This window comes from Monodelphis domestica, chromosome 4 (genome assembly GCF_027887165.1).
Source record: "Monodelphis domestica isolate mMonDom1 chromosome 4, mMonDom1.pri, whole genome shotgun sequence".
Classification (NCBI taxonomy): Eukaryota; Metazoa; Chordata; class Mammalia; order Didelphimorphia; family Didelphidae; genus Monodelphis; species Monodelphis domestica.
In genome coordinates this window covers 8,615,483-8,640,631 of record NC_077230.1, presented here as the reverse complement: position 1 = coordinate 8,640,631, position 25,149 = coordinate 8,615,483, and the positions used below count along the sequence as shown (strand labels likewise).

At 36.6% G+C, this 25,149-nt stretch overlaps 1 protein-coding gene and 1 long non-coding RNA gene across 2 annotated transcripts in view; one reads left to right on the top strand and one right to left on the bottom strand.

Moving 5' to 3' along the window:
• Nucleotides 1-2,293: 2,293 nt before the first annotated feature.
• ABCG1 (ATP binding cassette subfamily G member 1) overlaps nt 2,294-25,149 on the bottom strand; it is a 90,257-nt gene continuing 67,401 nt past the window's right edge. Inside the window, exons 11-15 of the mRNA XM_001364473.3 lie at nt 24,112-24,280; nt 21,608-21,708; nt 21,071-21,229; nt 13,436-13,554; nt 2,294-9,945 (exon numbers count right to left, since the gene is read on the bottom strand). Of these exons, the coding sequence (XP_001364510.1) occupies nt 9,717-9,945; nt 13,436-13,554; nt 21,071-21,229; nt 21,608-21,708; nt 24,112-24,280 (777 nt within the window). The 3' untranslated portion in view covers nt 2,294-9,716. The remainder of the gene's footprint in view (nt 9,946-13,435; nt 13,555-21,070; nt 21,230-21,607; nt 21,709-24,111; nt 24,281-25,149) is intronic.
• On the top strand, nt 21,154-24,369 carry LOC130458936 (uncharacterized). The gene is made up of 2 exons (XR_008918284.1): nt 21,154-21,280; nt 23,592-24,369. It is a non-coding gene; the product is annotated as an uncharacterized LOC130458936 (long non-coding RNA).

The window sequence follows — 25,149 nt, the reverse complement described above, 5'->3', positions numbered from 1 at the left end:
CTTTAAGATAGCAGTTGGCCTCAACCATAGGACCAATAACACAACAATACAATGTTTAGATCATCTATAAGCTTTCATTGCCTGAATGTTGGCAGTCTCCATGGAATGTCCTAATTCAGTGATTAATGTTGGGGGGGGGGTGGCATTCTGGTAGAGGAACTGAATCCTAGCAATCTTTGCAAAAAACTGAAGGTAAATGGAAGGATGAGTCACAGATATTCCAAATAAAGGAATTGGCAAAGTTGATTATACCCAAAGGCCAAAAGAAACCTTATTTCATAGAATTTCTATTTCTAAAAGATAAAGTATTTGCAAAAATTCCACCCCAAATATAATTGCAAGTACAATGACATCAGTTACAAAGAATGAAGGATGGGGAATTTTATGAAAAATCTCTAAATTTAACTAATGAACACTCTGATAGTTGGTGGTTTTTACAAAGTTAGGAAAAGGTGTGAATGATGAGAAGAATCCAGGAAAGCATAGTTTAGGGAAAATGAATGAGAGGAAAAATGAATTGTAGACTAAAAAGAAATTTCCTAGCTTTTATGTCATGAAAAATTTCTTCAAGAGAATTGACATAGGCCATGGAGAATAGTAAATAGTATAAAATAAAAAACAAAGTGGAGTCTTTTGGGATGGTAAAATTTTATGATTGATATGGGAGTTATACCTGAATCAATTTTCTGCACATAGTCAGATAACCTACTTATCAGCATAAAGATAAGAATTAGAAAAAAGCAAGAACAAGAAAAGGATATGGGGATATGAAATAGCTCTAGCCTGAACCTCAAGTAATCAGTAACAAATAACGAGAAATAAGCATCAGAAAATACATCATTAGCAACTCTAATAATACACTACTTAAACTTTTAAAATCTAAAACTTTCATAAGGCCAAAGAGTCAAGAAACTGCCTTAGTAAATATTTGATTTTCCTACCAAGTGAAAAGAGATGAGAAAAAAAGCATGCCTGTTTAGAATATACATTTTATTTGTAAAATCTTACAAAGAAGGATGACGGAAAATTATAAGCAAGTTTTCACAAAGCAGAAAGAAACACAGGATAAAACCAGTTTAAAGAAAGTTTGTGAAGAGACCAACTAAGCTAAGTCTCAATGACATTTAAGATGACAAAATAAAGGAAGGCAACAGATAAAAGAAAAATGGGAAAGATCTGTAAAGATTATAGTAAGAAACTATTCATTTTTAAGGGCTACCCTTGCATCATAGTCCAATATCTGTTTATATGCAAGGTAGATATGACACCAAGGAAAACAAAGATGGAAAATCCACTGAAGGTGGACCAAGTTGTATGTAGAAGTGATCCATGTTGAATGAGACACAATTTCAAGAGAATTGTAGAATTGATATACAAAAAGTATGTGAAGAATGGAAAGGCACCAAAAGCATGAAAAATATTTTGAAACTTAATACTAATACCCCCCAAAAGGCAACTGAGAAGACACCAAGAACTATTGTTCCCACCTACACCAACTATTTAAGTCATCTATAAATGATCAGGGGCATCCTCATTGAGGTCATTAGTAGGAAATAGTCCAGGTCTCACAAATGACAGGCAGCAATGGACCACGTCTTCACCATTTCACAATTTGCTGAAAGATGTAGAGAACATAATATATATATATAAGAATATTATCTATCTATATCATAGATATATATGATCCCTGTGCATATTGTTTCCCATCTATATGAACTTGAGCAATTAAATGACATTTCCTGCTTGGCCTCAGTTTCTTTATTTGTAAAATTAGACAGTTGAACCCTTTAGGTCTTTTAGCTCACTTTATCCAGTGAGACATATTAAAAGAAATCATCATTCCAATATCCTTGAAAAAAAATCATTCGACTCTACTTGAAAACTTCCAGTGAAAGAGATCTTGATATCTTCTGGGGAAATCCATTCTGATTATGAACAGCCTTGATTAATAGCAAAGGTTTTGTTTTTGTTTTGCTTTATTGAACTGAAATTCTTTGGGTATTTAGACAGCTTGTTCTTCAAAAGGTGTTATGATAAACACTACATTTGAGATATCAGCTTTCCCCCCAGCTAAAATAAAAAAAAATAAAAATAAAACTGAACCCAGTTCTTTTCCTTTTAAAAAAGGCCTAGATGTTCAACACAGAGAGTCAGGTGGAGACAAAAAAGAAAAAGAAAGCCCAAAGTAGGAAGCAAAAATAATTATGTCACTCTACCCCAATTCCTAACAAACTTCTAGAAGGGGGTTTTAGAAAACATATTTATTAGAGTACCCAGAAATAAAACAGCAATCTGAAAATAATGTTTTATTTGATTTTGTTATATCATAAATGTCAGCTATTTTCAGAAAACAAAGTCAAAATTTCACATTTTGGAAATGTGGAAAAAGTCACATACAAATCATCTACAGGAACTCTACAGAAATATACAAAGCGTTAATCGGTGTTTTTAAGAACTAGTTAGAATGCCCCACATTCTATATACATTGTTCAAGTTCAAGTGAACTGCCAAGAAGCCAGGAACTGAGAGAAAATAGATTTAGCAATGTTAATGTATATATTTTTTCTATGCCTTATCTACAGTAGTGCAAATAGATCCCAGCATGCAAGCAGTAGCGTCTACAGAAATGAATCAGCATTATGTATACAGTATCATAAAAATAGGCATTACACCAAAATACAGACTATTCACACCTTTGGACACTGATGTTAAAATATTACTTGCATTGACTCTTGCTTTAGGGAGGGAGGGAAAATACTAAATAATTCCTAACCAAGTGAAGGATCACCTTCTACACGAGGCTCCAATAAATTAGCTAGAAGAGGCACAGGGGACAGAGTTCTGGCCTGGAAGCCAGGAAGACCAAGGATCAAGTCCTCCCTCTGGCACTTAATCACTGTGTGACAGCGTGAGTCATTCTTCCTGTGGGTGCTCTAGGCCAGGGGTGTCAGGCACCCAGTACAGCCCAGCCAGCAACATTCCCCTCAGTGGCTTGAACCTGATTAAAATGTAATTGGGTAATCTTTAACAAAATGAATAAAAATACAACAGGACACAGACACTATCTGCTTCTCTAAGTCAACACGCACCCAGCAGGGCTCTTTATGTCTGCTTTCTACTTTAACAGGGCACAGTCTTTACCTGAATTTGACGCCGCTGCTCCAGACAGTTCTCTAATGCTAGAAGGTAGCGTGAAGGTACCAATCTGCATCGGAAGAAGGGCTTTTCTTACCTAGCCATTCCCCAGAGCAATGTGGAGGTCCCATCCCTTTCCTGTCCTACCAAGCATTACTAGCATGGGTAAAGTGTCAGATGCATTGTTTTTCAACACACACTTCCTTTAAAAAAGGGACAATGCCCTCCTTCCCTTTTCTGTGGGAATCAAACCGCCATCATTTTGTGGTATTTTATCACCACTTACATAATAGAGACTTTAATCCCAAAAGTTTTAGTGGACAAAGCCATAAAGTGAAAAACTTGGATTCCCAAAAGAGTGACTTCTTGAAGCTAGAGGCCATCGTAGTGTACAATAACAGATCTCTTTAATGAGAAAATGGAAAGACTGAAAATAAAGGGGAAATTTGGCATGGTGAAGTTCACTAAAAATATCTCTCTTTCAGAAACACATTCTGATCTCTAAGATCCACGGGTTTAGGGTTCCTACGTGCACACATCCCTATGAATACACCCATGTGTACATAAACACGTATGTGTACATGTATGATGTATATATATAAGAAATGGGATTCAAAAGGTGTTCAACATCTGAAGCAAGTTCTTACCATTGCTAGTGAAGAATGCAGCCAGATAAGAGTATAAAGTTCTGTATTATAAAGATTATTTGTCTTTGTGCAGTACATCTAGAACAAGTTTAAAAGGGTACTAGTAGAGACAGTGTATACCGGCGGTGTCCCCTTTACAATTACAGAGACCAGGAAACAAATTACCAAAGAAATGGTACACTGTAGCTAACACAGACCATCCAGTTCCTAGTGCTGTTCAGTGCCGTGCCTTAAACGTTGTTACATTTAAAGACTGAAGTCATGTAAAAAACCAAACAAACCAAGAGCATCCATTGCTAGCAAAATGAACCCGCTTCGTGTTTCTAATGAGATCTAAAATAAAATGCTCACATTAGTGCTCTATAGAAATCCACATGCAAAGCTTAGTGACACCTTCAGACTTCTTTTTAAAAAGAGGATCGGCCACATTCTACTTATTCATCACACAGATACTAAAGACAAGAGAGTAGCATCACCAACCAGTGAAATGCAACAGTGCTTTGGTGGAATGAAAGATATGAAGGATTGTGCGTTTCCTCAAGATTTGGCTGGAAAATGGTACATAGATATTCAATAAATGAACTAAAAAACCCTTAAGTATCATGAAATGAGCAAGAACAGAAATGCTAGTAGTAGTAGTAGCTATATGAAAAGGAAGCAGACAGACCAGATTCAGTGCTACAGAACCCAGAAAAATCCTTACTGATTGTTCCCTCATGGTGAATAATTAATTGAAGCAAAATGTAATGACTAAAGGATTGAGCTTTTAATGCAGATTTCTATCAAAATGAGCTTCTTTTGTGTTTTCACTCCATTTTTTCATATTATAATGGTTCTTATATAATGAAAAAATCTCAGTGCCTTTCCTCTACTTAACATAGAATAATTTACCTACATTATGATTTAAGAGCCATTTATATTTTTTAAGATATGGACATTTTTTCTTGAAGTATTAAGTCAGAACCCTCTTCTCCAATCCCCCAAATGGGTATGAGTCACTTCTTAGACCCACTTGTGGACCACCTCGACTTGCCTGTGAAATCCATACTTTAAAAACTTGAAATCAATTCATTCTAGTGAACTTTCTTTGGTATGAGAGAGCAATTTACTGAGAGGACATTAGTCAATCCCATACATAACCCAGTTTAAGCATGAGGAATTGTTGAGGGGGAAGGCAGAGGAAGCGGGAAGAGAAGGAAAATGAAACAGGTGACATACTTGATAGAGTTTTGGGAGAAATATTGCCCCTTTTAGTTCAATGTAGTAGGTAACTATCACTGAAAAAAAGCGACTAGAAAGCAGAAATTATGGAAGTAAGAGGAATCTAAACTTTATTATGCTTAAGCATAGGTTCAGATCTCAGGAAAAAAATCAACCTGAACTTCAATTAGGATTCTTAACAAGGCCTCTTTTAGACCAAAGTATGTCAGAGTGACAAAGAAATAAATGTTTTATATGCTGCAATCTTGTACATTCCTTTTAGCTCATAAAACTCCCCTCAATGTCTTGAAAGTTGAACATATTTAGCTAAACAGTCGTTATCTCAAAAATCCCCTAAAGAAAACTAATCAAGCTCTATAGGAACACTAAATCAGGTTACTTGAGCTCAACATCATGATGTCACTCTGGTCCTTTAAGGAAGGACAATTCCAAATTAAACATTGACTTTTAAAAATCCTATACTTACAAAGCTAGAAGCCCCAATTTTAAATTTCACTGGACTTAATAGAGGAAGGGATTTCCATATCATGAACACTTTGGCTCCTTTGAAGGGAAATTCTTCCACAAATAAAATTTTGGGGCGGTTTTTAGACATGAATTGCTGTTTTCTTCTTCTTCTCATTTGATTTCTTATCTCAAGAATATCAAGAATTTTCTTTAGTACTATTATTATTCCATGAGTCAGGTTAATTACACACAAACAGAATTAAAATAAATAGACAGTAAATAAGATGAGGTCAATACTACTAAGGAAAGAAAGGCTACAAGTTAACCAAAATTTGCAGAAGGAATGGCCCTGAGCTCCAAATAATAAAATTTTATAAAAAACCCGAAAAATAAAAAAAATCCCATAATAATAATGCCTTCCTGGAAAAAAACCACACACGTACCCAATGCTTGCACTTTTCCCCTCTCTCACATAGGGATTTTAAACGAGAGGTAAGAGTCTTGAAAAACATGGTGAGGCCTTAGCCCTCTGCTTTTCATGACAGAGATCTCAAAGTAGGTCAGCTTAGACTTGATTAGAAGAAAACAAAACTAGGTAGAGATGAGCAATGGGCATTGTTTCTATTAACTCAAATGAATCTCACTAAACTTTGCCTTCCTAACCAGTCCGAGTAGAGTAAACGAGAAAAGTCAGAGCTTTTAGCCTCAGACAGAAACCCAACCACAGAAGGTAGCAGAGTGCGAAGTATAGAACGGTTAAAAGAATGAATTCATTTTCATGATAATTTCACATAAAAATTCTGCTTTTGAAGCTATAGAGAAAAGAGGTAGTGATGGAATCAACACAACATTCTTCTTACACAGATGCACTATCAATTCCTATCCTGTGATTTCTGTTAGCACTTTGGGCTTTAGATCAACAATGTGAACAATTTCTTCTGTTTGACTGGGACCACTTACATAAAACCATTGAGTGACTCTAATATATTCTTGTATCCATCAGTGAAATGCCCTCACAAGGAGTAGAAGAGGGATAGCTTCCCGACCACAGAGCAGCTGAATCTGCAACTACTAGAGAACTAAACAAATAGTGTTGCTGCGTCACTGGAACAAAATATCGGAATAGGCACCAAGTTGATGGTAGTCAGTGAGGTAGCTGAAATAACTGCAACTGTGGAGTAACGTGGAAGAGGAAAACTGTGTGACTGGGGCCATTGGACTTTTCAAGGTCACAAGAGAAGCTCAAAGGGAAGCAGAACAAGAATGGGGAAACTCGGGAGTAGGAGGAGAAATAGTCAACAGTGGATTCCATCAAGATGAGGCTGGCTTTGAGATGGAAGTTGTACCAGCAATGAAACTAGAGACATCATAACATCTACATGGCATCCTCCCACTATATATATATAGTGATGAGCCCGAGGCACTATTTACTAATTTCCATTCAATTAAAAATGTATTTGCTTAATTGAGCAACACACTATTAATGATACCATACCAAACAGCTAAATGCAACATATATGTGTATACACATGTATACACATACACCACACTTACACATGGCAATACACATACACACACATACAAATATGCAACCAAATGAAAGTTTCTAGCTTGATGTTGAACACGAATTCACCAATGAACAGCCTTGTCAATAAGGGACCTTTAAAAGGAATCTTCCCAAGCAAGTTATTATGGGAAAAGAAAGGGCAGTTGTTTCCTTTCTTTAATTTTGCTTTGGGTCAGATTGTTCATGAGGTCTCTATATTGAGGATTTGTTACAGCGCGTTATTTCTCCTAATTTCCAAGTAAAACCTATTCTGCCATTAAACAGAAACTATAAAGTCATTTAGACACTATTATAATTATGAATTTTCAGGGAGTTTTCAAAAAATAAATTTGATACTTAATATTTGCAAGTACTTTCTTATTAGTTAAATGGAACCCAATTCATAAATGTAAAGAAAGATTTCCATGTTATTAAACTTTTGTTTTCAGTAAAATTCGGATGTTTTTCTCCTTTCTAAGCCTTAAGGGAAGGGAAAAATTTCTAACACTACCAAGATTGCAAAATAGGGTTAGTATGAATGGTATTTTGATATTTCTGAATATATGAAGGTGTCACTAAGAAGTAACTAGCAACCTGAGCATATTAATTTATAAAAGCATTATAAGCTATTGTCTGACTTCAGAGGAGTCAGAGGCACTATTTACTAATTTCCATTCAACCAACAATGTAGTGTGCCCAACTGAGCCACACACTGTTAATGTATATACAAAACAACCAAATGAAAATGCTCCATTGAATTTTTAAAAAAGCAACACTGGAAGTAACCTTGGAAATAATCAAGCTCAAATCCCATATTTTACAAATGAGTATACAGGAGATGTTTCTACTAAGACAGAATATTTCACTAAAAAGATCTTGATTTCCACTGGAATCGCCTACCGCCTTTTGGGCAATCAGGAAATATGTGTATGATCTGGAAAGTCCTGAATTACTGAAATTGAATGCATCAAACAGTCCCTGGTGACAGTCCTGCAAGACATACTGTCTGAGGATGAGACACACGGGAACTCATTTTCCACCCCCAAGAACGAAGTTCGTAGACAAAATAATTACTCCAGAGAAATTTTATATCATTTTCTTATAATGCAAGTGTGATGGGGCTGAACCACACGGGGTTCAACTTCGTTCAATATTCCTAAAGTGAAATGGCATCGTTAATGCCACAGCCAAGTGTTACACGTCTTCCCTTATGAGATCCAGTAAAAAACAGAATTGAGTAGTAAAGAGAGCCAGAAGTCTTTGAGGATGTGAATAGCTCAACCTCTTCCACACAAACTACAATAATTGCTCATAATATGCCGTTAACAAGTTGTAGTTCAGCTCTAGGATGTCAGTTTTACATTCACTGTCTTTTAAAATGTTTTTCCTTTATAGTGGTCAGATTCACTTAATATGCATACCATCTACAGAAGTAAGGGATCGCAAATATTTATTACTAGAAACATGAAGCATTTGGAAGACAAATTTTCTCCCCCAAATTGGTCAAATTTCATTTTTGTTTCCCTGGTCTTTTTAGAAAGTTTATCCTCAGGGGGCAGCTGGGTAGCTCAGTGGATTGAGAGCCAGGCCTAGAGACAGGACATCCTAGGTTCAAATCTGGCCTCAGACACTTCCTAGCTGGGTGACCCTGGGCAAGTCACCTGACCCCCACTGCTTCACCCTCACCACTCTTCTGCCTTGGAACCAATACACAGTATTGATTCCAAGACTAAAGGTAAGGGTTTAAAAAAAGTTTATCCTCAATATATAATGTTCATTTTAAATGTGGCCAAAACATCTATTTTTATTTTTTCACAAATTCTAACACTTAAGTAAGACCTATTTGTTAACCTGAGACATCCTTAAAACTGTCATTTCCAAAAAAAAAAAAAAAGGAGGGGAGGGGAAGAGCAGCTGAGTGGCTCAGTGGATTGAAAGCCAGGCCCAGAGACAGGAGGTCCTAGGTTCAAATCTGGCCTCAGACACTTCCTAGCTGTGTGACCCTGGACAAGTCACTTGACCCCCATTGCCTAGCCCCTACCACTCTTCTTCCTGGGAACCAATAGTTAGTATTGATTCTAAGATGGAAGGTAAGGGTTTTTTTAAAAAATAAAATAAAATAAAACAAAAACCATTGTTTACAATTCCTTAATCAAAATTATTTCCCACAAATAATATTGAAAAATACATTTTTCTTGAACATTAATGAGATTTGTACATTTTTGGCATGGAAAATTACTTTTTAAGGAAAACAGTCTTAGGGAGAAAAACCTTAGAAAATCGAAACTGATTTTTTTAATATAAAAAAAGAAAGATAACCCTGTGTTTCAGCTTCCTCTCTCCCCACCCTGATATACATAGTAATCAGTTCCTGAAAAAGTCCTCCATGAATAAGCCGCTTTATCATTCCATGTCCAGGACCTCAAATCATCTCATCATAGAGAAGGATTTTGTAAAGGAAACGTCCAGTCACCAGTAACATTTTGGTACATCATCCTTGAGAATTAAATTGTTTTTTAAAACACCTCTTCTCTATCTTCTTCCTTGTTCAAAGTATGAAGGACAGTGGAGAGGTGACCCAACCCAACTGGACGGAGAAGCCGGACACTTGACATCCAGAAGTGTATTGTTTTAAGAGCTGGGCAAGATACTGACCTGAAAACACAAGACAACAAGGTGCCTTTCATCGCAATCTCTACATTTCCCCCTGCTGGAATGTTTTACCTCTCTGCTCGGATTTTATATCGGAGGACAAAGTAAGCGATGAGGCGAAGAGAGATGAAGAAAATTCCAAGAACAATAAAGTCCAAGTAAAGTTTGGCATTTTCCACATCCAATTCTTTCAGTATGGCTTCTGACTTCTGAAAGTGGCACGTCTCTTCAATGTCACAATGAAGATCTTCTCTGCCCAGCCCATAGATAGAGAGAATGACTCCCTCAAATCCATACCTGAGAAGGAAAGCAATGATGAGCCTCTGAATCTGACCATAGCACCAAGTCAAAAAGGGTCATTTTCTTCATTAAACTCAACCAGAATTCTAGAATTTTATTTAATTTTATTTTTTGAAACCTTTACTTCCTATCTTAGATTCAATACTGTGTATTGGTTCCAAGATAGAAGGGTGGTCAGGGCTAGGCAATGAGAGTCAAGTGACTTGCTCAGGGTCACACAGCTGGGAAGTGTCTGAGGCCACATTTGAACCCAGGACCTTCTGTCTCTAGTCCTGGATCTCAATCTATCAAGCCACCTAGCTTCCCCTTCATTCCATAATTTTAAAGGTGGAATGATGCTAAAAATCCCTTAGTCTAACTCATTTTATAATGAGAAAACTGAAGCTGAAGGCGAGTTGTTACAGGTAACAACCAAACTGCTTGTACAGCTTGAGTTTCTTTAACCGACATAGAACCTTGTTTTTCTGATATGTAGTCTAGTACTGTTTCTGTTAAATCAGCCTCCTTATCCTCCATATTTTGTCATTTATTGGAAGGATTATTTGTTGTTGTCATTTTGCCAGACTCTTCAGACTCCTCATGACCTTATTAGGGGTTTTCTTGGCAAAGATACTCACGTGGCTTGCTATTTTCTTCTCCAGATCATTTAATAGATGGGGAAACTGAGGCAAATAGGATTAAGTGATTTGCCCAAAGTCATATATCTAGTGTCTGAGGCCATCTTGGAACTCAGGTGTTCCTGACTCCAGTCCTATTACTCTATTCACTGAGTCTGCTAGCTGCATCTTGGAAGGATAATACATTCTATATATTTGTCTTCTGGATAGATCGCCTGCTCTTTTCTCCAATCACAAGTACAGTTGTAGTCCACTCTCTTTCATAACATGCCTGTATTATCATTGTTTTTGTGTCTTTCTCTTTATTCTTCTGTGGCTTCTTTCTTAAAAAAAATAAAACCCCTCAGAATAACCACAATTGATCAGCAAGAAAAAAAAACAATTCTGCATGAATAAAGAAATATTTCTCTGATAATGAGACGTATTAGAGCTCTCTTGAAGGAAAACTGATTGGGGATTAATAGAGCAAAATATTGTGTATGGTATAAAATGGAGTCACTGTGCTTTAGTTTCATTGTTTTTCTTATAAGTGAGGGTTCAGTCTAGAGATGAGGAGCATTTTTTTAAGTGTCTGTGATTGAAAGACAATAAAATGTACCCTAAAATATGTTCTGAACCATTTTCTTGATAGCAGGTAACATATTGATTAAGCCAAAAATGTTTAAAAAGTCAAAGTTTTTTTAATCTAACATAATTCTATGCTATATACTATATATGCAATGTATAATATGCTATATAATATACTATAATATGCTATACTATAATATGCTATCATATAATGTAATATACATAATGTAACGTAATGTAACATAATGTAACATAATGTAATGTAATATAATATAATATAATATAATATAATATAATATAATATAATATAATATAATATAATATAATATAATATAATATAATATAATATAATGTAATGTAATGTAATGTAATGTAATGTAATGTAACATAATGTAATGTAACATAATGTAATGTAATATGATATGATATGATATAATCTGATATAATCTGATATAATATAATATAATATAATATAATATAATATAATATAATATAATATAATATAATATAATATAATATAATATAATATAATATAATATAATATAATATAATATAATATAACATAACATAACATAATATAATATAATATAATATAATATAACATAACATAACATAATATAATATAATATAATGTAATATAAATTTTGTAACAAATTCTGATTTGATATTAGAAGTATGCAACCTTGCTATGAATTTTTTCCTTTGTTGTGAGTTTTCTGGGTGTATTGTAACTATTTTTTAGTTTTATCCTTGAAATATCTACACCCATAATAATTCTTTATCATATTAGATGTTTTCATTTCTTTGATGATTGTTAGTCATCCCATAATTCCTTACCTTAAAATATGAGGTTTAGAACTCCTAAATATGCCCCTATTAAGGGGATAAAGACTAATTGAAACCATTGAGGGTAGTCCATACTAGGTGTGAAATGAGCACACCGCCTGGACATTCAAGATAACAATTTCAATCCAAAATAATAATAATAATAATGATAAAAGCAATAATTTATTCAGTGAGCACAGTGTCAGCACTGTGCAAAATGCTTTATAGATTTTTCTCAATTGATCCTCACAATACCTCTGGGAGAATTTATTATCCCCATTTTATGGATGAGGATCCTGGGGTGAATCAAAGTTGGGATCTAGCCAGGGTACATAGTTAGTAGAAGCTTGATTTGAACTGAGCTCTTACTGACTCTAGGCTCAGTGGCATTGTGCCATCTAGTTGCCTCTATAGATTTTCTCCACTCAGAAACCATCATAGCCACCTCTCTAAGGTAGGAATTCATGGCCTTCTGTCTAGGACCAGGCATGGGGTGTTTAACAGAAAACAGCTGCAATGCATCTGCAGTAAGTAGTGATGGCTTTAGGCGATTGTCCTCTCTACCAGCTGTTTCAAGATTTATTTGGCTCAGTAGCCAGAAACCTGAGGTGGGGGGCATTGTGGGATTTGAGAAGTGAACAGGTAAGATTGGAGAAGAATAACAGAATCTTTTCTGTTTTGCTTTTTTCCTCTTCAGTTTTCAAGGAATTAGTTATCTTGCTGGAAATTTCTCTTTATTCTTCTTAGACCACGGCTACTTTACTCTACTTGGATCCTTTCTTACTTTTTTTTTTGGTGGAAGACAAGGAATTAATTTTTAACTTGTGGCAAATTGGGAACATTTCCTAGTAAACATGATGGAGTCTTCTCTCTTCTAGCTATGTGATTTTGGGGAGTCTTACAGTTTCCTCAGTCTCTAAAATGAAGACAATAAACTAGATCAGGGATTCTTAGGAATCCACAGATAGACTTCATGGAGTCTGTGAACTTGAATAGGAAGAAAAAATCTTTATTTCAATATAATTGGTTTCATGTATAATTTTGTACATTTTATTTTATGAATTTAAGAACATGCTGCAAAAGGGTCCAGAGGCTCTAACGGACTGTCACAGGAGTTTATGTAGAAAAAAGGTGAAGAACTCCAGAATTAATGGATAGAAATGCCCTTTAAACGCCAACATTCTACAACTCTAAGACAGTTATGGCAAAGCTATGTACCAATCTATTTCATGTGATAAAGATATTACAACTGTCAGATATTTATATTTTTGTGTGTTTATTCATTTATTTGAGGTGTGACAGTTTTCATTTTTCATTCCAGATATTTCATTGGGAAAAAAAGGCATTTCTGTCTGATAACTGAGTATTTTGCTCGTTTTAAGTAGCAAATGCTAAAAGTATTCATTAAAGAGAAACAGCAATTCTTGTTAGTCATGAGTTAAAAATAAAAACAATTTCACTCTCTTCCCATCCATTACCTGACATAGGAAATATAGGACATCCACTGCAGATATGCTGGAATGGTATCAAAACTGACAAAGAATCCTGAGAAAAGGAGCACTGGGATAGCTGTCACGGGACCTACAAAGGTGGCCACCTATACAAAAGAGAACAAAGAAAGCAGAATTCAAATGCACTTCCCTGAGAATGGGAATGGGCTAACTTTCTTCTCAAGGATTCAATTCAACAAACATTTATGAATGACATGTTAACCACAGACGACACCAGACAAGGCACTAGTTATTTAAAAGAGAACGAAATAGTCTCATTTCTCCAAGAGACAATTACATACTATTTGGAAGGTAACGTAAGAAAAATAGAAGTGGTTTAAAGGTCTTTAGGGAAGGCTTCGCAAGAGATACGACACCTGAGCTGGATCCCGAAAGAGAAGGATTCTGAACTATGAAGAATAAGAGGAAATACTCCTGAATTGGGAGAATATTGAGAAATTTGATTTAGCTAAACTATGGATTGTGTGAAAGAGTCTTATACGAAATAAGACTAAAATATGTATAAGCACGTGCTCTGAATTTACTATCCTAACATTTACAACCACTGGAAAATCAGGTCTCTCGATTATAGCTAGCTTCCTCCCCCTCTGAACCACCCAGGTTTCTAGGGGACTGAAGGTCTGGAGCAGGGGCACCTTTTGACTATTGATATTGAATAGTCAGCCCAACTTAATGAGCTTCTATAAACTGGCTTGTACTTAAGGTGATATAATAAGAAGAGTTGATATTTTAATATCCCCTCAAAAGTGAGACTCTCCCACAATGATATACTGACTTCAGAGGAAAGGGAGCTCAAGCTCACAGAGACCGTGAGGCCAAACAGGTAACCTCGCAGCTCCTGAGAAAGCATTTTAGCATCCCTTAAAAGTGGTACGGCTTTCTCCTAGAATACTGGGTAACCCGGATCTTTGTCAGAGACCAGGTTTTTCCTGCGAGATAGGAGTGGGTTTTTCTTTTCCTATCTCTTTTCTTTGTTATTTTGAGTTGGGGGAAAGACCATGTAATAGGCACTTAATAAGTGCTTGTTTCATAATCATAAGTAAGAAAAAATTAAGACTTTGTAAAATAAAACAAAGTGTATGAACATTTTTCAGCTAATATAGTAAACTTTGGGTAAACTATTGGGTACTATTGGCATTTTAAGAATGGTAAAAATGCTTCTCATAATACAGCACTTATACTGGATAGATGAATAAAATGTGTTGGTAAATAAAATATTGAAACATTTGAAAATTATTTTAAAAAACTAGTTTGACTTCTAAGGAAACATATGAGAAACATACTTTATAATTACTGTACATTTGCAGTCTAAACAAAAGAGAAAAAATACTATTTTCTTCCTAGCGAATGCTGAAAACTAGAGTAACCAATAAAAAAGAGTCCTAGTTGAAGAATCTAGTGGGCCATGCAGGTGCAAAGGGCCCATTATTTATCTGGGACAGGTACCATTATGTAACAACACTCTGGACTTGCTCTCCCCTCACCCTACTTGCACTGGAAGTCCAGGTCCCCAGAGAGCCTTTCCTCAGGGTTTCAAGCTAGTTCTTCGCTCCTAATGCAGGCCTAGCTGTCAGGGCACTGATGAGAAGCCCCATTCTTCCCATCCTCTGAAGCTCCCAGGGTCACCTGGGCAAAAGCAGGGGAGAGAGGGAGACGGGATGCTGTAAGCAGGGGACATAGGAGGAAAGGATGCTCCAGGCAGGGAATGGAGGATAGGATGCTCTCCAGTCCCAACTATTTATCCCAGGAGCTCTGCAAGGATGGCTCTCTGCTAGCTTCTTGACTGCCTGATTCTGAGCTCACTATTTTATCCACAAGAATTTAGAGTGGCCGTTCATTGGTCATTAGCCTTGGATGGACTGAATGATTTGATTGTTTTGTCATCTGATAAAGGCATTAAGGCTAGTGTACTAAGCTGTGTGTATGTGTGGGGGTGGGGTGGGGGTAATGACTGACTCAATTCCCACGCAGACATTTAAGCTAGCATCAGGTTATTGAGGACCTAAAAACATAATCAAAACTGAGTGGCACCTATTTTATCTTTGAGCGATGGGAGTCATTTTTTTGAGCTGGGAAGTAACACGAATGGAATAAAAATGAATGAGTTTGAAGGCATTTCATGTTTCCCCTGTATGCCAAGTATTATGCCAAGTTCTAGGGATACAAATACAAAAGTGAGGCAGTATTTGCCCTCCCAGATTACATTCTGTAGTCAGAGACCTCGTGGATCAGGGGAATGGCGGTCAGGGATGGATATTTTGTCCATCAAGTTAACAGGGTGATTATTCTGCTATGTATGCGGGTATTACTATCTCCAAAGGTGGAAAATGAGGTGTGATAAACATGGTAACAGAAAAAATGAAACGACAGCAAAGGGTGAATGAAGAGGGAACTGAACTGATGAGGCAGGACCCATCTGGGAGGAACGAGCTAGAAATTAGGTGAATTTGCTCTGAATTGTTCATCAGGGTCTTTTAGCCACAGGGCAGGAGTTAAAAAACTGAGTTGATGAACTCTCTCAAGATGGATGTTTCTGAAGAATTGCAGAAGTTGAAATCCAGAAGAAAACCTGTGATTTGTCACTTGTTCATATGGGTAGGTGATTTGGAGTTTTGGCTTTAAAGGAGTTTTTCTTTTATAAAAAGGAATAATATGGAAATGGGTTTGAGTGAGAATATATGTTATATACATGTTATTTATTTATATTATATATGTATATGTATATTATATAAATCCCAGTGGAATTGCTTGTCAACTCCAGCAAGGATGAAGGGAGGGAGAAAACATGAGTCATGTAACGATGGAGAAAATCTTGGAAAGAAAAGAAAAAGAAAAAAAGATGTCTGGAAAATTATTTCGGCAGATCTGTAGAGGATGAATTGGAAAGGGAGGAGACTCAATGAAGACCACTATTCCAGGTGAATAATGAGAGAAGCCAAAAGTAGGGTGGCGACTGTGATCTGAGCAAAGAGAATGGATGTGACAGATATCGTAGAGGTAGAATGATAAAGGTTTGGAAACTAGACAGAGGTGATAATAGGGAATGAGTTAAAGATGCTGCTGGGCTTCTGAACCTTCCTTGTTAAGAAGTTATGACACTTGAGAGGAATTGGAAAAGCTAAAAGAACGTTAGATTGATGGGAAATGACTGACTTGAGTTCAAGATGTCTACAGGAAATCGAGGAGGAAATCAATGTCTATACAGCAGGCAGATGGAAATTTAGAACTGGGAAAGTCATTTAAATCTATTTGTCTCCATTTTCTCAGTTGTAAACTGGGGATGATAATGGCAGCTATTTACCTTGGTTGTCGCCATAACAACATGAGATGATATTTGTAAGGTGCTTAGCACATGGCTGACATATAATAAGTATTACATGAAGCCTAGTTATTATGATTATGATTATTCTTGAGAAAATAAGAATTGTTACTTTTCTATGAAGTCATTTAAAAAAAGAAAATAGCTTTTCAAAAGGGAAATAGGTCTACATCCCTTAGGACTTGGAGTTTTAATTATGTGTTGGTCAGAGAGCTGAGAAAGCAGTTCCTCAGCATGACTTTCTCACATTTTAAAGGGAGTGAAGTCAGGAACCACATTGTCTTTTGTGCGGAGGTTTACCTACCCTCTTCTAGACGTGATAGCTGGAAGATTCTAAATTTCAGTCTCAAACTGAAATATTTCAATCTCAACATTACAATTTTTCAGAACTTCCCTCAGTCTTTCTTATAAAAAAGTGTTTGTGTCTTTTCTTGGGAATCGGATTCTTTCAGTGGTCAGATCCACACAGGAGTTTTTATCTAGGAATCAGTTTTTATACTTTATCTTACAGTTTTCAAGAGGTCAAACCACAGTGAAGATGTTCGCATTCTTTTAACAAGTTACCACTAGACTTTCTAATTTATTTTGTTGTTGTCATTTCAATCATGTCCAACTCTTTGTAATCCCATCTGGGCTGTTCCTGACAAAGATTGGAGTGGTTTGCCATTTCCTTCTTCAGTACATTTTACAGATATGGAAACGAAGGCAAATAGGGTTAAATGACTTGCCCAGGGTCATACAGCTAGTAAGTGACTAAGGCAAGATTTGAACTCTAGAGAATGCATCTTCTTGATTCTATTAAACTACTTAGCTGTCCAAGGACCAAAGCTAGTTTATAGCCCAGGACAAAATAGTCTGTTTTAAATGTGATTGTAAGAATATGATCTACTTAGATTTCACTAACAGAAAGTACATTCACAAAGCACAAAAACAAGAAGTTAAATATAAAAGATTATATACCCAAAGTCTGAGGCTTGAATAGCCTCTTTGCTTAAGAAGAAGCTAGTGAGATAATGAATTTTCCTCTAGAACTCAAATTACATCCATTGCTTTGTTTCTTAACTACTCATCCGATGTTAATCATATCATCAAATTCCCATTCAGCATTAAAAATAGGCACATCAAAAGCACTTGCCTTTATATAACCAAGTTACTTTATCAACCATGAGAAGGTTAAATTTAGCCCAAGGTCTGTGTACAATCTTTATGGCGATCTCTACAAGTACACGTAGCACCAGGATCTTGATATTGCAGGGGAAGAAATTTCTAGTAATTACTCCTCCACAGAATCCAAAGTGTTTTGTTTAGAACATCACTCACTTGGGGGTTAAAAGACCTTAGAATGAAATTTGAACCCAGGACTGCCAATCTCTGGACATGGTTCTCAATCCACTAAGCCACCTAGCTGTCCCCTTTAAAAAGCTTCAGAAGCCAAACAGGTAGTCCTTATATACTAGAAGTAATAGGGAGCCGTTGATTTTTACTGAGTAGAGAGAGCAGCATAATCAGATATTAAAAAGAATAAGACTTTTTTGTTGGATTCTTCTCTCTCCTCTTCATCTCAAAGCTCCTTAACAATGCCCATTCTTCTTCTTTTTCTTCTGTCTCTAATAATGATGAATTAATTCTTCTTACCAAGACCAACCTTTTCATATGTGCCCTTAAAATACATCCCCTTCTATCTTCTTCAGCAAATTGCTCTATCCGTCCCCCAGGGCGTGAAAAAATATTGAGGAGTGGAGGGATTTGAAGTGGCAATATGGGTAAAGAATAGATTTAGGAGGGCAAGTCATAGGAAGAGACGAAAAGTGAAGGAGAAAGGAATAGCATTTATATATCATCCACTAAATACCAGGTCCTATGCTAAGTGCTTTTTACAAATATTATCTCATTTGATCTTCACAATAACCCTGTAATTATCCCCATTTTACACTTGAGGAAACTGAGGCAGGCAGAAAGAGCTAATCAGTGTCTGAGGCCAGATTTGAACACAGGTCTTCCTGACTCTAAGACCCTCCCAGTTCTACCTACTGTGCCACCAGCTGCCTCTGGAAAAATAGGAAGTTATGGTCAGATAGGGGAATGTCAGACGTTTTAATTAAGGAAGTGCAATACTTATAGGTAATGGTGAGAGCCAGATGTGGCCATCCCTGTTTGTGGCTGAAGCAGAATGAAGGAAGTTGCTCCAGCTGCCAGTTCTAAACACTGGTGGCACTCTGACTCCGCATCCTGTGCCATAAAATTCATACTATTAAAATCTTTTAGCCTATTTAGTTCATGGTGGTTGTTGTGTACCAGATTCCAGATTATTCTCTCCTCTCTTTCTTTTTAAGAAATCCTTCCCTTCCCTCTTAGAACCAACAGTATGCATTGGTTTCAAGGCAGAAGAGGTAATCAGTTGGGGTTAAGTGACTTGTCTGGTGGTTGTTGCATACCAAATTCCAGATCCATCCATCCTTCCTTTCTTCTGAGCCCAGACCCTGTTGTTATGACACATTCCTCCCCATCCAACAAGACAGACCTTACAGCTGGCCATCACACACAACGCTGCAGGCCTTGTTTCTACGCCTCTGTCCTGGTGCTGCCCAAGCCTGGAATATACTCCCTCTTTTCTTCAACCTCCTAAAATTCCTTTTGGGTTCTTTTTCCAAAACTCGAGGTGAACATCACCTTCTTTTTAGAGCCTTTTTTCCTACTTCCAGTCACAAGTTCATCTCCCCTCCATTATCTTCTGTTTTTTATTTTTGCATGTTATATGCACATAAAATACACATTCCCTGAGGGTGCTCGAGAAACCAGTTATTGGTGGTTTTTGTACCTCTAGCACCTGGCACAGTACCTGGTACAGGAGAGACATTTAATCAGTACTTGTTGATTTCCTGATAAAAATCATGGGGCAGCTGGGTGTCTCAGTGGATAGAAAGCCAAGCATAGAGATGGGAAGTCCTGGGTTCAAATTTGACCTCAGACACTTCCCAGCGGTGTGACCCTGGGCAAGTCACTTGACCCCTATGCTTAGCTGTTACTACTCTTCTGCCTTGGATTGGATACTTAGTACCGATTGTAAGAAAGAAGGTAAGGAAACAAAAGCAAACAAATAAAAACAATGTGATCTTTCCAGAGGAAATTGAGTCAGAGAAACCCAAGGAGAAAAGATTGGTTGCAATGAGAAATTAGTTAGGTTAGGGCAGCCAGGTGGCTCAATGGATCGAGAGCCAGGACTGGAGATGGGACATTGTGGGTTCAAATTTGGCCTCAGACACTTCCCAGCAGTGTGACCCTGGGCAAGTCACTTAACCCCTCTGCCTAGCTGTTACTGCTCTTCTGCCTTGGATTGGATACTTAGTGCCAATTGTAAGAAAGAAGGTAAGGAAACAAAAGCAAACAAATAAAAACAAAGTGATCTTTCCAGAGGAAATTGAGTCAGAGAAACCCAAGGAGAAAAGATTGGTTGCAATGAGAAATTAGTTAGGTTAGGGCAGCCAGGTGGCTCAATGGATCGAGAGCCAGGACTGGAGATGGGGCATTGTGGGTTCAAATTTGGCCTCAGACACTTCCCAGCAGTGTGACCCTGGGCAAGTCACTTAACCCCTCTGCCTAGCTATTACTGCTCTTCTGCCTTGGATTGGATACTTAGTGCCAATTGTAAGAAAGAAGGTAAGGAAACAAAAGCAAACAAATAAAAACAATGTGATCTTTCCAGAGGAAACTGAGTCAGAGAAACCCAAGGAGAAAAGATTCGTTGTAATGAGAAATTAGTTAGGTTAGGGCAGCCAGGTGGCTCAATGGATCGAGAGCCAGGACTGGAGATGGGGCATTGTGGGTTCAAATTTGGCCTCAGACACTTCTTAACTGTGTGACCCTGAATGTGCTCTTTTGCCTTAGAACCAACTCATGACCTTGATTTTAAGCTGCAAAGTAAGGATTTCAAAAAAAGGACTCAACTAGTAAGGTAGACCGAGTCGAGTCTTAGGGCTCTCCCGAATGGAAGAAAAATAGTACGTGCACGTGGGGCAGAGTAGTGCTAAGGACGAGATAATGATTTTCTAGCAACATATCAAAATGGAAATGAATAAATGCAAAAATGTTTTAGTGAAGCTCATGCAGGGTGCCGTAAGGAAACCCATTCTAAAAATCCATGTGTCAGCTTGTACTGAACACAGACTAGCGACCAAGATTGATCTCATGCGCCCCATCTTAAGGAAAAAGGCAGGATTAGAATGTTTGGGAATGACAGTTATATGAAATACTATTTAAAAAGTCTATAGTGTTTTTCTTTGTACCTGTAATGATGTAGAAGCTGCACCAATCAGGAGGCCCAGAGACTGAGCCACCAGTGACGTCATTGTCCCCAAGGCTGCAAAGAGGACAAATCTGAGAGCATCGGAGGGCTGAGAAGTCATCCAGTACACAATACTGCAATAGGCCACTGGAAACATGATCTGGCAGAGAAAGGGCATGAATTATTCAAACGGAGCAGCTCTATGTATAAGGTGAAGAAGTGCTCATTCTAGCAACATGCTTTAATTACACGTTTCTTCCTCCTCAACTTGGAATCTTGGAAGGGATCTTTTCATAGCCGAATCAGTCAATCCGCAGCATTTTATCAAATAACATTTTTTGCTGTTCGGAAATGAGGAGACAACTCACACTTTCTACTCGAAAGACAGGAAACAGCACTCCAGTGGGAAAACTTGCTCTATTCTCATCCTGTCTTTTTCTCTAGAAAACCACCATCTAAGAGCCTAACAGTTTGCCCCCCTTGTCTATAGAAAATAGAAAAGTTTCCCTTCTCAAATAATACCATGATATTAATTTACCTGAAAGGGAACATCAGCCATCGTCTTGGCTAGATAGTAGGCCTTCAGACTGTACCAATAATTCAAATGTTCTCTAAGAAAAACTGCCATCTCAAGAGGAACTACAGAGAATGGTAAAAAAAAGAAAGAAAATACAACATATAAAATATGATAGGCTTACGGCTTCTGATCTCTTTCTGTCCTAGGACTCAGTGTAGTTTATCAGTGTTAATGCAGAAAAAATGTTAGAGTACTTATATTCTTTTGTGTCGTGAGCTTGTCAGCTTAGAAAAAATTCACATCACAAAACATATCCCTAAGTTTGAAAAAAATTGTCAATCAGTCTTGTTTTCCTTTTAAAACTATCTTATTTTTATTGATGACTTTTTAAAAAATCTCTCATTCATTTCTAAGTGTATACCCCTTCTCTGTCCCAACCTTACAGGTCATCTTTTAAAATAATTTCTTAAATAGCCCTTGGGTTCTGTCTTAGAATTGATACTAATTACCGGTTCTAATGTATAAGACCAATAAGGATTAGACAATTGGGGCTAAGTGACTTTCCCAAGGCATCACACAGCTAAGAAATGTCTGAGGCCAGATTTAAACCAGGTCCTCCCACTTCCAAGCCTGGAGCTCTATCTGCTGAACAACCCAGCTTCCCCTTCCCTTTAATAACAATTTCACAAGAGGGGAGGAAAAGGTAAGTTATCAAAATTTACTAACGTAATAGCCATTACTAATGATGCAATCAATATTCCTTACTCTAAATGCATTGAAAAAAGGAAGATACCTTTTTAAAGCTCATCTGGGGGGCCAAATTTTGTCAAGATAATTACAAAGCATTCAGTTGTCATTTTCTGTTGCTATTGCTATGTACGCTGCATATATAGCTTTCCTTGTTCTGCTTATTTCACTGGTCATAATTTTATTTCAATCTTTGGAGGCTTCTCTGAAAATTATGTATTTGCTTATTATATTGAGATATTTTATTACAAGTATGTATTATAACCTATTTAGCCTTTCTCTAATCAATAGGCATCTACTTTGTTTCTAGTTCATTATTTGTACAGAAAGTGTTATTATGAATGGCCCTTTTTCTGTGTGTGTGTATATATATATATAATGACTTTCTTGGCAATATTCACAGAATGTAGGGACATTTTAGACACTTTTTTAAGCATAATTCTAAATTTAGTTCCAGAATGTTTGCTTGACTTCACAATCTGTCCCACAGCCCTCTAACAACAGCCATTTTAATTTTTCTTTATCATTGCCAATTTGACGCATGTGAAATAAAAATATCACAATTGCTTTGATTTATATTTCTTTTTATTTAGGAATGATTTGGGCAGTCTTTGATATGGCTATTAATAGTTTCCAGTTCTTTTTTTTTATGAAAATTGTCTTTTTATATCCTGTTATAAAACTACTTGAGTATGGAATGATTTTTGATCTATATTTGTGTTAATTACATATATGTATATATACATATAGATAGATAACTTAGATATAAAACCCTATCAGAGACATTTGATGAAATAAATTTCCCCATCGGAAGATTCCTTTCTTCTCCTGTGTTTATTTTACTTAATTTAGTATATTAGATATTTATAAAGTTATTTATATATATTATATTGTATTATTTGTTATTAAATTATTAGATTTTACTAGCTATGTTATTAGTGTTTCAACTGTACATGGTTTAAATGATTTATTCTATTTCTCACTATGTCTTCTGTTTCTCACTTGATCATGAATGGATTCCCTAGCTGGAATTGTAACATATTTAATCCCATTCTCTTCATATTTGTTTTATAATATGATCTTTTGTGACTAAGTCAAATTGCCAGAAAAATTTATAATGAACTAAACCATAAGTCAGATGCAATGAGTCACATACTAATGCTGAGTCATTTTATATTCTAATTTTAGAAGTCTTATTTTCTCGTGGCTTTAATTCTTTCAAAACTAACTGAACTTTTCTTTTCCCTCTCCCTCACAGAAGGATCTAATAAGAACAGGATCAACTGCAAAATGTTGACTTCTTCTTGAAAAAAAGTATCATTTCCCAAAGAGGATTATGGTCTCCTGATTCTTTATTTTAAGAGTCATCTCGATAAGATTAGGGCAAAACTAGCCTATCAAAAGCACCATCAATTTAAAGCGTTAGTCAATAGAAATGTCAATAGGTCTAGAAGAAGCCGTAGTAACACTATTCTTAAAACTGTGATTTGAAGGATTCTGAGAAGTATCACTACCCAGTGATAAAAGGTGCCAAAATTCCATTCATGAAACACTTCTTATGGTTAAATCAAGCGTGGCACTCATCATTCATGTGTTACTTTTATAAACCACAAATACTCCAGTTTATGAAAAGGATTATTCCCCAGAACATAATGTTTTCCAATAACAACTCCTGGATTTGGTGAAAATTTAGATGAAAGCCACATTTCCCCAACAGGCATGTTGCTTCTTTCATCTCCCATATATAAAAGGAAAATGTTTCTGCAGTCATTACTTACACGTGAGGACGGTAGGCATTAGTGCAGCAAACATGAGAAACAACATGGAAAAGAAGAGGAAACCAGAGTTGCTCAAGACTTTCTTTGCTTCATTCCCAATTCCTAAATATAGCAAGCCTATAAGAAGTCCAATTCCAATATGTGATGTGATCCTTAAATGTGTTAATACCTAAGGGAAAACACATTTTACTCAAGTTATTTTTGCTTAATTTTGTATTTAATTAATTGTACAATAAAAAACAAATAGGCAACAATGAATATTTATCAGCACCATACTATGTCATATCCTTTAATTATCATTGATATTTACCAATACTTGGAACTCCTTATGGCTACTTTACATTCAGGAAACAGAGAGGGATGTCAAAAGGCTGAGGCTTCAGCCCTGAGCCAACCCACTCTCTCAATACCTTTTAAGGAAAAACTAGCCTGACTTGCATGAAGGTACATAAACTTGGAGTGGACCCAGTCAGAATTTCAAAATTCTGCAAGATGGAGGTATTACATCCCCTTCTCTGACCATATTGGCTTTCTACCCCTCCATCGGTCTTCCCTTTCCTATCTCTATTCTCTGGGCACATAGTGACCTCTAGGCCCTTTAAACCCCACTTCTCTCCTAGGCCATCTCCCCAACTCTCTTGTCTTTTCTCCATCTTGATCCTTTAATGAACCAGCTCAACTCTATGAATCCTCTTCTCCTGAATTTCTAGCTCCCTTAACATTGCACTAATTGTACCTGCCAAGCCCCAGCTTTGGATCACTCCTGCTACATGCCACCTTCATGCTTACACATGTGCTGCTGAAAGCAGGTGGAGAAAATCATGCGACCATTCTGACTGAGGCCACCGTAAATTTATGTCTATACAACTTCAGATGAGCCCACAATGCTACTGTTTGATGACTCCTGGAGATTAGGACTATATTTTTGCCCCTTTTTGTATAATTTTGTATTCTATTTTTATTTAAGAAGCACTTAATAAATTTTTGCTTCCTGATCATTCTCAAGCAAAGGTGTCAAACACGTGGCCCATGTCATGT